Source organism: Podarcis cretensis (assembly GCF_951804945.1).
Source record: "Podarcis cretensis genome assembly, chromosome: 8".
Lineage (NCBI taxonomy): Eukaryota > Metazoa > Chordata > Lepidosauria > Squamata > Lacertidae > Podarcis > Podarcis cretensis.
Genome location: NC_137177.1, coordinates 20,978,575 through 20,994,182, shown reverse-complemented (window position 1 = coordinate 20,994,182; position 15,608 = coordinate 20,978,575). Strand labels below are relative to the sequence as shown.

General features: G+C 49.8%; 1 protein-coding gene across 3 annotated transcripts in view; it reads right to left on the bottom strand.

Moving 5' to 3' along the window:
- The window catches only part of KIRREL2 (kirre like nephrin family adhesion molecule 2), a 61,945-nt gene extending 51,486 nt beyond the window's left edge, over positions 1–10,459 (bottom strand). For 2 of the 3 annotated variants that reach the window (XM_079986004.1, XM_079986003.1), the window contains exon 1: positions 9,838–10,459. In XM_079986004.1, coding sequence (XP_079842130.1) covers positions 9,838–9,907 — 70 coding nt within the window. In that variant the 5' untranslated portion in view covers positions 9,908–10,459. The remainder of the gene's footprint in view (positions 1–9,837) is intronic. The other variant, XM_079986002.1, reaches the window with a different exon arrangement.
- Between the last annotated feature and the right edge of the window lie 5,149 nt (positions 10,460–15,608).

The window sequence follows — 15,608 nt, the reverse complement described above, 5'->3', positions numbered from 1 at the left end:
AATAGATTATTGGCTTATTAAGCCATGATTACATCCTGTAAAGATTGCCCAAATTTATGGATGCATTGAAGCTACACTTACCTTTAAAGAAAAACAACCCCCCGCACCTATTTTTGGGGTGTGAAGCTGCCTGGGTGTAGCCAGGGCAGCAGCTGCCCCCGCAAATCAAGTAAATTAATAAAAATTCTTAATTGACCACTTGTATCACAAATAACTCAGTTCTGCCCACCTCTAACAATACCTGCCCCCCAAAATAAATCTTGGCTATGCCCATAGGGAGATGGGATTCTGGGGTTCCCCACCCAGTTCAGTCTTCTGGTTTTCAAGGCCTTCATCAAACACCAGCTGCACATTTCCCAAATTCATACCACAACCATGAGGTCTAGAAACCTTACATAGTACCAAAACTGCATGTGGGCCAAGTGCTATAGAACACAGGGAATCAAAATGCTGATTTTTGCAGTGGCAGCCAAATCCCAGGTTGTTCTGGATTCATGTCCTTTTTGACACACCAAAAAAGAGAGAGGATTGTACCACTACAAGCGGAGGGTGTAAACACAAAAGGACAAAAGCTGATTCTGGTCTTGTCCAAGCTGCCTGAAGGTCCTTGAGGTGCGTAACATGTAACAAACCACAGCTGAACAATGTACAGTGGTGCCTCGGGTTAAGTACTTAATTCGTTCCGGAGGTCCGTACTTAACCTGAAGCACCACTTTAGCTAATGGGGCCTCCTGCCACGCCACCGGAGCACAATTTCTGTTCTCATCCTGAAGCAAAGTTCTTAATCTGAAGCACTATTTCTGGGTTAGCGGAGTCTGTAACCAGAAGCGTATGTAACCTGAAGCATTTGTAACCCGAGGTACCACTGTATTGGACATTGGGGCAGCCAGACATGGTGGCCACCAGTTATGGACTGCAACTCCCATGAGGCATAGCCAGTCTGGCCAATAACCCAGGAGAATGAGTGTTGTAGTCCACAACATCTGGATGGCACCAGGCTGTCTACCACCATGGAAGCCATCTTATGGGGCAGATCATTGTGTTCCACTTCTCTTGCAGATATGACATGGTCTTCCAGACTATAGCCTCCTTCAACCTTGACCCATTGCTCATGCTGGATGGGGCTGATGGGAGCCTGAATTCAACAACAGATGAACTGGCTTGTTACAGAATTGGTTCATCAAGCTCAGGACTGTCTACCCTGTTGGTGGCTCTCCAGGATTTCAGACCAGAGTCTCTCCCAGTTCTACCTGGAGATGTTGGAGATTAAATCTGGACCATCTGCATAGGTGGTGCATGCTCTACCAGTGAACCACAGCCCTGCCCCACCATGGCAAGAGGAGAAAACAATGTCTTGAGAACAGCATCCTCATTTTACAGCAGATACATCCATTATTCTACAGCTCCACGTGTTCTGGGGCTGGGCTCTGGCAGTAAAAAAGCACAAAAAAACCCAGGTTCTAGGGCGAAACCAATACATCAAGTTAAGTCCTGGCTCTGGAAGGAGCAATAACTGCAGGAGAAGAGTCACACGGCTCTTTGAATCCTCTCTTCCCCATGAAATATGTTCAGCAGTGACAAAATCTTTGGGAGCCTGCCAATCTATCTAGTGGCCATCAAGCATGTAATAACTGCAGTTTTTGAAGGCTTCTGTGTCTTTTCTCCCCGAGAAAATTCAATTTTCCCTATTTCCTCCAACAATTTTCACTGGTAATAATCAATGGCTATCTTAAAGCATCTCTCCAGACGTGTTAAAAAAAGAGAGGAAAAATCAATCCAAAATGTTTACTGCCGCAGGAAATTAAGGGAGCAGACAATTACTTCGTGACAGAAGATGAGACGCGAGAAAATAAGAGCTTTATTTTGTTTAATAGCAACTGCCACTTCATACAGTGTAAGCAGCCTCACATCCACAAAGCATGCCAGTATTTACAGGAGATGGAGAGATAGGCACTTTTATGCCCCATTCATTATGGGACTGAGCTGTTCATTTGTTTTCATGCGTCCTTTTTTCAAATCTATAGACTCTTCTCCTCCTCCCCGTCACCCCCCGCCCCGGATTGTGCCAATGCAACAGGCTGGTGGACACAAACCAAAATCTGTCAACAGAATAATCCATAGAAAACACCAATGTTTGGGGACAGGTGCAGTGGGGATCCTCAGCCAAGCACTTGGCTGTGTTTGGACACACTGTCCAGCTAACTAGCTTGGCTCACACCAGGGTTTCCCAAACTTGGGTCTCCAGCTGTTTGGGGACTCCAATTCCCAACATCCCTGACCACTGGTCCTGCTAGCTAGAGATGATGGGAGTTGTAGTCAAAAAACAGCTGGAGATCCATGTTTGGGAAACCCTGGTTTACACAATGCACATGATCTATGGCAGCCTTTCTCAACCTGTGGGTCCCCAGATGTTGCTGAACTACAACTCCCATCACCCCTAGCTAGCAAGGCCAGAGCTCAGGGATGATGTGAGTTGTAGTCCAAAAACATCTGGGGACCCACAGGTTGAGAACTGCTGATCTATGGGCTGGTGCATGAGGCTCAAGGCTCCCACTTTTATCCCTTACTTCATAAAGGCACCACAAAAGGGGAAACCTTCGCATTTTGCCCTGACGAACCAGGACCAGGAAAGCCAGCAAACCTTGGTTCAAGGCTGGCTAGCAAAACAAACCACAGTCCCAGGTTTTGGATGGAATTTGATGCTAGCTCAGGGCCGGAAAACCTATTGTTGGACTCCGACTCCCATCATCCCTGACCATTGGCCTAGGGCTGATGGGATATGGAGTCTAAGAGCATTTGGAGTGCCAGGTGTCACAAACACCCAACCCTGTGCTAACCCTCACATATGTAGCTTTTTTTACCTGCTTGAACCAACAGAGAAGCAAAATGGGAGAACTCAAGCTGTGCCAGCCAGCACAAAGCTCCTGCAAAGCATGGTTTTTCAATACTCAAGTTTCTTGGGGGGGGGGGGGAAGACGAGAACTGCTACTGATTCCCCCTAAGCGGCTGGGTCACCAACAGCCACAAAAGAATTGACTGGTGCCATGCCAAACTTAACTATTAACACTTTTCTATATGTGGTGGTCCGTACATGCATGGAATACTTTATTTTGCAACATGAACCCAGGACAGATGCAAAGTGATCAAAGCAAATAGCATTCCACAGCATAGAACACACCAGCATAGATGTCTCTCTCTCTCTCTCTCTCTCTCTCTCTCTCTTCTTGTTAAGCACATGGGCTCCAGATGCAACCCATCATTCAGCGCATTTGTTCAGTTCCTTTGGCCCAAACAACTACAGACAGGATGGTGTCCATTTTCCAATTCCCGTAACCCGTCTTGTGCAAGTATGGAAACAGGTAATGAGTGATGGATTCAGCCTCATGGGAAAAATCACTTCTTTTTAAAGTATAAAAGCATGCTTAACCCCATAGGGTTAAGAAGACCGGCTTCCATGTTTGCGGACAGCGCCTGATGAAATGGCAAAGGCTTGAAGAACAGTGCCGTTGGTATTTTCCAGTGGATCATAGGACTGGATTTAACTATGCATTTTTGCCCCTTTGACCTGCAGAAGGTTGATGTATGCAAATATACATACAGTGGTACCTCGGGTTAAGTACTTAATTTGTTCCGGAGGTCCGTTCTTAACCTGAAACTGTTCTTAACCTGAAGCACCACTTTAGCTAATGGGGCCTCCTGCCGCTGCCGCGTGATTTCTATTCTCATCCTGAAGCAAAGTTCTTAACCCGTGGTACTATTTCTGGGTTAGCGGAGTCTGTACCAGTGGTTCTCAACCTGTGGGTCCCCAGATGTTGTTGGACTACAACTCCCATCATCCATGAGCTCTGGCCTTGCTAGCTAGGGGTGATGGGAGTTGTAGTTCAACAACATCTGGGGAACCACAGGTTGAGAAAGGCTGCGTGTAACCTGAAGCGTCTGTAACCTGAGGTACCACTGTATATGCATGCATTGCGCATACTGGATATGGCCAACCTGAAGCCCTTCCAATCCTGTTGGCTCAAGCCAGCATGCCCAATGGTTCGGGAGTTGGCGTCTGACGGCATGTGGACGACCACGTGGCCCCCACTCCACCCCTCCTGCCCGCTCTCTGCAGCTCTCTGGCTAAGCAGGTTTCCCAGCACTTCAACGATTTGTCATTTCACCCAGAGAGGGGGAAAGAAGCCGCACCATGTTAAGTTTCCTCCGAGATACTCTAAAGATCACCTTGAATTACGGCAAGGCTTATTTTTAGTTGATCAATGCATCAGTTATAATTGTTTTGTCAGCCTTACCAAGGCAGCCTTCTCTTCCTCCTCCTCCTCCTCCTCCTCCTCTCCCGCCCCACCCCCACCACTGCTGGGGGCTGCCGACCAGCCATTCCTCCCACCCACCCCACCTCCCAGCTCTGTGTCAGTGATAGGCGGAGGGGGTAGTCATTTGCATAACTTAATACAGGCAAGGCTCAGCATTAGTATTCAGATAAATGCACTCGTTGCAACTTTGCCAACTTGAGATCACTGCAAATTTGAGTGGATTTCCACAGAGACAACAGAAGGCACATCCCCCAGGCCAGCTTTTGCTCCTGCCAAATTTCAGTCACACAGCTTCTCAATGAGATGGCTGCATTTTTTTTAAATAAAAATAATTTTTTTTGAAGGTTTAAGAGGGAAAATTATCCCCTTTTCTAGAATTCTGGGAGCCAGCTGGAAATGCATTTATTTATTTATTTGTGCTGCTGGAACACCAAACAGAACCCTGAAGCACAGAAGAAGGTGGGGGGGGGGGGCGGGAAGAGAGAAAAGCAGCCTTAGATGGGCAGAAGCTGTGAATGTTTGACAATAGCAGGTTCATTACGACTATTTCAGATCAGATGCTTTTTTTTTTTTTAAAAAAAGGCAAGGACAGAACAGGGACGCACAATACCGGGTTTTTTTGCCAACTCGGAACACCTTTGGCTTGGTGGAGAATTGTGTGCTCTTTGAAAGCTTTGTTTAAACTAAAGAAAAAGAGGGAAAGTGTGTGTGTGTGTGTCGGGGGGGGGGAGAGTCTGCCTTATTCTATGTTACTAAAATAGAACGGCGCTTTTCAAAATATATTCCAAAGAACTCTGGGGTTCCACAGCAGCTTGCCAGGGGTTCCTTGATGGAGAGAAAAGCAGCTCCTGCAAAAGGCAACTACAGACCTTCCCCTACAATGAAGGGGAGCGTGGAGGTCACAACTGCAAAGCCTTCGCCAGGTCCTTATGGGAACCAAGAGCAGAGGCGTACCTAGGCTCCCTTGCGCCTGCCTGTCCCTTGAACCCTTGGCAAGGAGAGTGTGCAAACAGGTGGGTGGGCTCCCAAGCAGAGTGGAGAGCTGCAATTTTTGTGCCCCCCTTGAACCTGATCTCACCAACCCATTGTTACCCCACTGACGAAAAAGTACACCATAAAATAGAGAAGGGGATACTCAAATGTCATCCTCAAGGCCTCTGTCCACATACGGGACTATTCCTCAGGCCACACCCCTTTGCCCTTCACAGCCACACCCACCCGCTGAAGGCCACACCCCTGACCAGCCTTGCTCTGTGTCTTCCTTTGAGTGCCCAACTCTGCCAAGTGGCCCCTGAAAGGTTGCCTCTGAGGAAAGCAGTTCCTGGGCTGAAAACAAGATTTCCTCCAAACATTTCTTAGGATCCTTTGTCAAAGGTAGTACTTATTGTTGGTCCAGATATGTGGTAGGTCCTTGATGAAGGCAGGAAGTATTGGACAAACCAACAAACATTGACAAAGACCAATAGCCTTCAAATGGTGTGATGTGGGTTAGCTCATGTGCCGTTCTCCAGAGGTCATTGTACTCCGACGCCCATCGACCCCAGCCAGCATGGCTGATGGTCAGGGATGATGGGAGTTGTAGTCCAACATGGCCATTCCTGGTGTACTGGGTTGTGTCAGTGATGGAGCCTTTGTTTTATCCGGGGCTTGGGGGGAAGCGACTGAGGGACTTTTGCCTTTACAGAAGGTGAAAGAGGTTAAGGGGAGAGAAAAAAATGCGGCAAAGGAGGACATAAAGGGATTCCGTATTGGAGATCCATGTTAAAGAGAGGTCCCAGCTCTGAAAAAAAAGTCGGAGATTATAAGGACGTTGCAATGTCAGAGAATGAGGGGGGGGGGGGGAACGAAAAACAGCTCCTTGGAAATTAAGTGCATCACTGCACACGCCGTCACAGACAACAACCTACTTTGCAGGTTGCTTCCTCAGTCTCCTGCAAACACCGAACCTGTTGTGGGAAATGAAGATAGGAACAGTAGGGGTGTGGGTTTTTTTGTTTTTAAAGATAACTGAACCAAATTCTGTTGGTAAAGAGCTGAGAAGGAAGCTGTGGCCTTCCAGCTGTTGCTGAACTCCAACTCCCATTGGCTCCAGTCAGCATAACCATTGATCATCTGCTCAACATCTGGATGCCTACAGGGTCCCCAAGATGGCAGCCACGGAGTCCTCCTGAGGCAGCCCAGATAAGAGAACCTTGGCTTGGATGTTGAAGGCCCCAGTTACAATAGGCTGCTGTTCTCTAGCACCTCCGGTGAGACCATCTTTTGCATGGAGTCAGTATCCCCCAGCTGCTTATATGCATTGGCCCATGGCCAGTATGGCCAATGGTCAGCGGGTGTTGGGAGTTGTAGTACGGCATCAGGGGATGCCCACAGGTTCCCGTCATAAATCACAGTGCTAGGACTGCGGTGGCTGTTAACTTTCCACCCCATGCATTAGTGCCACAGGGAAATTCTTTTTCTAGGGAGAAGTGTTCAGCTGCCCTAACGCGACCGTTTGAAATCCTGTTTCTGTCCTTAAACTCCCCCGCCCTGCATCTTAGTCTCCCATGTTCCGGCTGCTGCCTCTGGCTGCTGGCTCAAGAAACATCATCATTAGACACTGCCCCCCCGTCCCCGGCTCCCTCCCCACCCTTGTGCAGAGGTTGATTCAACGCCAGCGAAGAGCAGGCGCCATGGGGGGAAAAGAGCGCCACAACCACTCAGGAATCATTAGCGTTACTGCAAAGGGAACTTGTAGCCAGGGGGCAGAGGCTAAGCCAGGCGTGCAAGTGTGAACTCACTTATCCCCTCGACACCTCCGCAACCCACGCATCCCCGACACCCCCAAACCCTGCCCTGGGGGCGCCGCTCTGCACTCCCATCGCTGCCACTGAAGGCATCTGACAGCAGATGAGCCAAGAGAACCCGGCCAACTCCGGAGGGTTGCCAGGCCCAAAGGAAGACACATTGAACTCCTTGCATCAGTGGTAGAGTCCCGTTTTTGCTTTGTACTCACAAGGCCCTGGGTTCAGTCCTCAGCATCTCCAGCTAGGACTGGGAGAGGCCGCTGTCCGAAACCCTGGAGAGGCGCTGCCAGGGTTTGTATGGACCATACTGAGCTTATAGGCAGACCATTGGTGCAATTCTGCATATGGCAGCTTCTGGTCCTCTCCAAATGAAACGGCTCCTGTGCCTTTAAGAGCCGTCAGGGAGAAGTTCAGCAGGTGCACCTTCCCCCATCACTGCACTGCGACTGGAGGAGAGCTCCTCCTGGCCGAACAGCAGAGCCATTTAACAGGATTTCATTTCTACATTGGAGGAGGCACAACCACAGCTGCTCACTGGCCCAGGTGGCTCCTCCCAGTGACCCACTGCCAGGATGACCCTGGGGTGCCCTGCTTGGAGGCAAGCTTCCCATGTTGCAGCAGGCCAAGGGGAGAGGTGTGTGTGTGTATATATATGATGCCCTTAAGGGAGGCACAGCAGAACACAGATGCCTGACCCACAATCCACCAGGCCTGTCCACTGCACCGCACAAACCCCACTGAGATGGAACCATGTTATCTCTTAACATGCAGATCCTGCTTCTTTCCATGGGGGGTGGGGGTTGCACAGGCAAACTTTCCCAGCGCATGGCGCTACATGCCAATGGGGACAGGGTGTGGAGAGAAGAGTGCTCTTTGGATTCCACCCCCCCCCTGGCCTCAGGCCCCAACATGCCATAGGCTGCCTAAACACCATACATTTAAAGCACATTTCCACCACCCAAAGAACACTCTGGCAGCTGTAGTTTACTCATCCAGAGCTACAATTCACAGGACTCTTAAAACTACAATTCCCAAAATTCTTTTTTTTGGGGGGGGGGATTGCTTTAAATGTATATGATGCATATGAAGTCTCCAGCTAGGCCTGCTCCTGTGCATGTAGGGGGTGCAGCCTATTGAGGGGCTGACCCCAAATCTAGGCAAAGAAATCTCATAACCAGAGACTGAAGCTGATTGGCAGGTTAACTAGCCAACCACCTTCCAACATTCCCTACATGACTCAATCACAGAACTCTTTCCCTAGACACCAATGCCAGTTGAGGGAGGTGAGAGGCGAGAGGCACAACTCTGAGCATCTGCAGAGCGCCCCCCCCCCAAGTTTCCACTTACGCATCCACAACAACCAGAGTTTGGTATTTCTGGAATTTATCCTAAATTCCGCTTACCTGGGCGCAAGCGTCCAATGAACTCAATAGGACTTCTGTGCAGAGAAGGGTTAGCATTGAACTTGCCAGGCCTCCTGAAACACCCCCCCCCCTAAATCCTGAACCTCTGGTAGAAATTACAAGACAGGAAGGGGAGGGGGAGAAATTAAATCATATTAAAAGTAAAGGTGCTGCGGGATGGGGGTGGGATGGGGAGAAGCACACCAGTGCCAGGCGAGGCTTACCCAGATTCAGAAGGGGAGGGGGGAGTTCAGAGGTTCCGCGCTCGTCTTCCCCCCCCCCCCGCCGCCCTCTTCAAGACTGATCGCGTATGCTTGCTAAATAATAAAGCCGCACCTGAATGACAACGAGGTGTGGGTGGTGGGGTTGCAGCACTGTGGGGGAGGGAAGCGGGAGTGGGTGGGAGGGGGGCGCTGGTCGGCGTGCGAACCGAGCTCGCTTGAGATGTAGCCGTTCAAGGTTAACCACGAGAGGGAGTCTGCGGGTGGAAGGGAACTCAAAGATCAACCCTAACCCCAAGCACGCCCCCGCGGAGAAGAGCACTTCAGGGAATCAGGCAGGGCGATGGTAGCCCTCCCATTCCCACAGGGAAAAATTAGAATAATTATTCACATACACACCCCACGCGCAAAAATAAAAATAAAAAATCCCCCCTTGAGATGAAACTGCAACGCGTGGTTTTAACGAGGATGTGTGTGTGTGGGGGGGTAATACCCCTCCCCATAGAAGGGGGGAACTCACTTCGTTGCTGGCTGCACCAGAGGTTATTTGCTTAAGTTCACCCCCGCAGATAACAGGGAGCGGCAAAGGCGGTGGTACAAAGGCGACTTCTCCTCAAGGTCATACATACATGCGTACTCAAGAATCGTTGGCACAGTCCGGATGAGCCCCCCACCCACCCCAGGAAAGAAAAAACACCCGCCCCAGCAGTTCCGAGTCCCAACCCATTCCTCAAGGAAGGTCCCAGCCTGCCGCCTCCGTTCCTCTGCTCAAACCATTAAGCCCCATGATCTCCCCCAGAGTCAGGAATAGAACCCAGGTGTCCTGAGGCACTGCTCCTTGTCCCCCCTCCCCCTTGTAGCCAGAAACAGAGCAACCTCCCCGCACTCTCAGCCAGGTCCCAATCCTAATAATATATAGCCTGGCATCATTCGTGAAAGTGTTGGACCCGTTCATTTTTTTTTTAAAAGTCTTAAGTTTAGCTTCAGTGGGTGGGGTGGCTTTTTTTTGGGGGGGGTCCCTTAAGGCTGGCAAACTGGGAGATCCCCCCTCACACACCCCTCCCGTCTCCATCAGAAGGAAGTTTGACAAATATAAAGCAGTTGCAGTTCATACCTGGGTCTGCAAAGTAACTCAGGGATACGGTCCAGGTCAGCAGGAGCGCCGTCCTCATGGTGGGTGGCATCGAGGGTGGGTGCTGGTGGGAATGGGCGCTTCAGCGGGGATGGGTCTCACTGCAGGAGCCTCCCGTTCACACGACCGCCCTTCTCCCGTGTCCGCCTTCGAATTCCTCAGCGAGGCTGACCCGGGTCTCGAGGATTCCAACAGTTGCGGGTTCTTTCCTGCTTTTAAGAGAGGGGGCGTCTACCGTGACCTTGGTGTCTGGGACTGGGATGGTTTAAAGCAAAAGTGGAGGATGTTGGGGGAGGAGGAGGGATTTTTGAAGTTGCAAGGGAAATCCCGAAGCTCATCTCCTTAAAATAAAAAAGGAAAGGAAAGCGGGCAGGGAGCGGACCACTTTCTCCCTTCTTCCTTCCTGCCTTCCTCGCGCTCTCCTGCCCCTCCTGCAGGACTCGCCAGCTCCCCAGCTACTTCCACACTGTAGCCGTCCACCTCCAGGGAGCTCCTGCTCATTCAGCAAGGGTAGAGCATGGCCACGCCCACCGCGGCTCCGGATTGGCTGCCTGGGAAGCTGCACTCATTAAGAAAAAAAAATATATATCACACGCTCGCATTCAGAAACCGCTCGCTGGCTAGCGGTGGCTGGCTTGCTGGTTCGCTCGCTCGCTCGCGGGCGGGCGGGCATGGGTGAACCAGCTCGCGCATCGCCCCCCCTCTCCCCGCCTCCCCACCCACCCCCGTGGGTGAAAAGGTCCGAGCTTAGTGGGTGCGGTGGGGAGTGTGAGGGGGAGGAGGCAGCTGCTGCCTGCGGAAGGGTGTGCAGCACGCTAGCAAACGCACCTCGTCCAACGCATCGTGTATCACAATGGGGCACATCATATACTGAGTGTTAAATTAAAGGCTGTGTGTGTGTGTGTTGCTAATTGTCCTTTTTTAATATTTAAAAGGATCTTGAGAATGCCAGCATCCGATAGTCCCAGAAAGGATGCAGCGGTGCCTTCTCATATTCCAAACGCCTTCCACATAGAACCTCGTTAAATTGCATTTTTCTCTGGGGTGGTGGTGGGGAAAGTATTTGTTTTCCTGGTTTCTCTCCCCTACCTTGGAAAAAGGTTTTTTTTTTTTATTTTGTTGAAATCCAATCTCTCCTCTGATATTTTGCCTGTTCTGGGCTCCTATGTTGAAAAGTGTGGAAGTTGCATTATTTATTTGTGGTGGGGGTGCTGGTGGGATGATCTGCTGACCCGCTTTGCAGGGAAAGAGAAAGGCGAGAAACAGCGGGGGCTGAACAGCAAGGCCCTGGGGTGGGAAAGCACGTTGCACAACAATCTGATGCAACAACTACATGCATCAAGGCAGCTTTCTGACCGGGCCTTGCTTGCCCCCAAGAGACTCTGCCTGCCCCCTTTTGCACATAACCTAGCTCCCTCCTTAAACTGCCCCCAGGCAGGCCTAAATGAAACTATAGCTTAAATAGTAGGCTGGAGGGGCTTGTCTAATTCAAATTTCTGCTTGTCTAATTCATGTTGTTTAGTCGTTTAGTCGTGTCCGACTCTTCGTGACCCCATGGACCAGAGAACGCCAGGCACTCCTGTCCTCCACTGCCGCCCGCAGCTTGGTCAGACTCATGCTGGTAACCTCGAAAACACTATCCAACCATCTCGTCCTCTGTCGCCCCCTTCTCCTTGTGCCCTCCATCTTTCCCAACATCAGGGTCTTCTCCAGGGAGTCTTCTCTTCTCATGAGGTGGCCAAAGTACTGGAGCCTCAGCTTCACAATCTGTCCTTCCAGTGAGCACTCAGGGCTGATTTCCTTCAGAATGGAGAGGTTTGATCTTCTTGCAGTCCATGGGACTCTCAAGAGTCTTCTCCAGCACCATAATTCAAAAGCATCAATTCTTCGGCGATCAGCCTTCTTTATGGTCCAGCTCTCACTTCCATACATCACTACTGGGAAAACCATAGCTTTAACTATACGGACCTTTGTTGGCAAGGTGATGTCTCTACTTCTCAAGATGCTGTCTAGGCCTGTCATTGCCCTTCTCCCAAGAAGCAGGCGTCTTTTAATTTCGTGGCTGCTGTCACCATCTGCAGTGATCATGGAGCCCAAGAAAGTAAAATCTCTCACTGCATCCATTTCTTCCCCTTCTATTTGCCAGGAGGTGATGGGACCAGTAGCCATGATCTTCGTTTTTTTGATGTTGAGCTTCAGACCATAATTCATAGGCAGGGCTTAATACGAGCCAAATTTTAGCTCTATTTTTTTGTTTTGTTTTAACCTGCAGACCTTTGGAACATGAGTGCATTGAGCATGTGCAGAGTGCATTCCTCCCAGCACAAGTTCTTGACTCCCTAGTATTGGGCAATGTACACATTACTATCAAAAAATGCTATTGTTCTTTTCTTCAATTTGCATTGACTGGGTTTTTTTTTTTTTTTGGGGGGGGAGAATGCATATAAATGCAGTATTGCCTAAGAAATGGCAGGAGAGAGAGGGTTGTGGCTAACTCTGCTTGCCAAACCAGCAGTGGTAGTGCACTGTATGCAGAGTAAAGGAGGGAACGTGTACACAATTCCTCAGAGCAAAAGGTCACATGACACCCAGTCTACTCTCCCTCCCATCCTGCTTTTGGAAATGAATAATGTTAGGTTGGCATTCATTCAGTGCTTTTAGGCTGCACTCCTATATGCATTTACCTGGGAGTAAATCCCATTGATAGGGACGCGGGTGGTGGTGTGGTCTAAACCACTGAGCCTAGGGCTTGCCGATCAGAAGGTCGGCGGTTCGAATCCCCATGACGGGGTGAGCTCCCATTGCCCGGTCCCTGCTCCTGCCAACCTAGCAGTTTGAAAGCACATCAAAGTGCAAGTAGATAAATAGGTACCGCTCTTGTGGGAAGGTAAACGGCATTTCTGTGCGCAGCTCTGGTTCAACAGAAGCGGCTTAGTCATGCTGGCCACATGACCTGGAAACTGTACGCCGGCTCCCTCGGCCTATAGAGTGAGATGAGCGCACAACCCCAGAGTCGTCTGCAACTGGACATAACTGTCAGGGGTACCTTTACCTTTACCTTAAATCCCATTGAAGTAGACAAGTATATGATTGCACTACCAGGCTGCAATCCTGAACGCAGTGGATAGGATTGTGCTTTGAGACAGCTCAGAGAACTTTGTATACCTGATCTCAACCATCTGCAAAGTGGGTCGTCATTATCCCCATATTGAAGATGGGAGAGGGGTGAGGCAGAGCGGCTGGGGTTTTTCATTGATCCCAGATGTTTGGAGTTGCGGTTACTCTTTGGTGAGGAAAATGCACACCGCCATGACTTCATGCAACCTGGACTGGGCCTGGACCAATGGTAATCCTGCAAAATACTTTCTGTAATGAAAGAGATTACAGAAAGGCTGCAGCGGGAAATCCAAGGTTCAATCTCTGCACCTCCAGATAAAGTTGGGAAGGAGCTCTGCCTACAAACCCTGCCAAGTCAGTGCGAACAGTTCTGAGCTTGGCTGCACCAGTGGCTGGCTTTCTTGGTTTTTAGTTGATGGGCAGTGTGTGATTATGGGTGGGTGGGGGATGACCTGGGAGAGAAGGAGCGGGGGGGGGGGGGGAGTCAGAGGCATTTTTTTGCATCATGTTTACCATGATTACTATCTCTTCGTTTCCTGTGCCCGTAGTTTGACTACAAACCCTACACTGATTAGAAAATATATTCAGTCTCAAAAATAGCTTTCTTCTGCTTTTGATCCTGCAATGCTACCATTAATATATGTGCACATGCAGGGCAGTTTCAAAGGTAGCTCCCCGTGCGCTTGGAATTCTGCACAATATGAGAAAAGACAGGCTGATTTATGCTAATGGTTTGAGGTAGGAAAAAAGGTGTCAACTGGCATGGCTTTGTGACTGTTCTGTCACTTGCTGTGAGTGAAAAGCATGTAGAGTTAGGACGGGCTGCATTTCTGCATTTGCAAGACACGTTACGCCACACTGCCAAAATGAGCAACTCTGTTCTTTTTGATGGGTGATCGCATGGGATGATGTGAATTGGCACTGCAGCTTCCCTGCATTCCTTGCGAGCACAGCCATGGTTCTTGGTGTGAGCAGCAGGGGTTGTTGACCTACGAGATGTGGTCACATCTGATAGGTCTGCTCTCTGTTCTGACCTATAAGTGAGATTGAATCATTTGGACTTGCTAAACACATCTTCCACATCCTGTAAGGGGCTGGCTCTGTGGTTCAGTGGGAAAGGGGGGAAAAAGTTGACAGGTAAGGCCTGTGACTGACCAGGAAGAAGTGAGAGGCAGGTAGGCTGCATAATACAGTCCTACTAGGTGCTACCTTTGAAGCTAGACTGGTGACTGGGAGCGGGCGCCGAGACCATATAACACCGGTCCTGAAAGACCTACATTGGCTCCCAGTACGTTCCCGATCTCAATTCAAAGTGTCAGTGTTGACCTTTAAAGCCCTAAACGGCCTCGGCCCAGTATACCTGAAGGAGCGTCTCCACCCCCATCGTTCTGCCCGGACACTGAGGTCCAGTGCCTTCTGGCGGTTCCCTCACTGAGAGAAGCAAAGGTACAGGGAACCAGGCAGAGGGCTTTCTCAGTAGTGTGCCCGCCCTGTGGAATGCCCTCCCATCAGATGTCAAAGAGGTAAACAACAAATACCTGACATTTAGAAAACATCTGAAGGCAGCCCTGTTTAGGGAAGTTTTTAATGTGTGACATTTTAATGTATTTTTAATCTTTGTTGGAAGCTGCCCAGAGTGGCTGGGGAAACCCAGCTGGACGGGTGGAGTACAAATAATAAATTATTATTATTATTATTATTATTATTATTATTATTATTATTAAAAAATCACTACATTTCTATCCCAACTTTCCTTCAAGGATCTCACCTGAGTCTCCCCTTCCTCATTTTTTTTCTGGCGACAGGCTGAGAGAAAAAGCCTGGCCCCAGGTCACCCAGTGAACTTCATGGCCTTCCTGTTTCCTACGAGGGCAGCACTGGCACTAAGGAAGAGGAAGCTGGCAGTGCCACTTCCTAGTCTAGATATATGTGAGAAAGTAGGCAGGTGAGATCTGGCTGAGGGGAGGCAGAGGTTGGTTGGGCAGTGCCCTGTTGCTTTAATAGTTCCAGCCTCCGCTGCCCTATCACCTGCAGCACCTGGATAGCTCAGCTGGAAGAGCATGAGACTCTTAATCTCAGGGTTGTGAGTTTGAGCCCCACGTTGGGCAAAAAAGATTTGTGCTTCGCAGAGGGTTGGATTAGATGATCGATCCTCGTGATCCTTTTCAACTCTACAACTCTTTGGTGATTCTAACCACTCTGGCTGCATCACCACAGGGCTTTGAATCCATCAGTCCAGGCCTAGGCCTCCTTTCCCTCTATGCCTGTTTCCAATACTCCCTGTTTAGGAGGACAAAATTATTGAGGCTGCCCCTCCGCTGACCTTTTTTTTTTTTTTGCTGGTTCCCGGGTGGGATGCCCTTCTGCAGCAGAGAACTAAGATGCCGTTAGACTGCGGACACCCCCTCCCTTCTTTAGCACACGCCTTTCCCGCTAGCATCTGTTCCCAATTATCTCTTGGAAGTGTGTGCAACAGGCAGCTGGGGGCTGGGGTAGGGCGAAGGACTCACAGAGTTTGCTTCTCTCCCCCCCACCCCATGTCACAATAATGGCATTCACTGCTGCACTGGTCAGGGCTTTTCGTTTCATCTGTCCTATCCTGAAGCAAGTCTCATTTTATTTACTCTTTGGGGGGG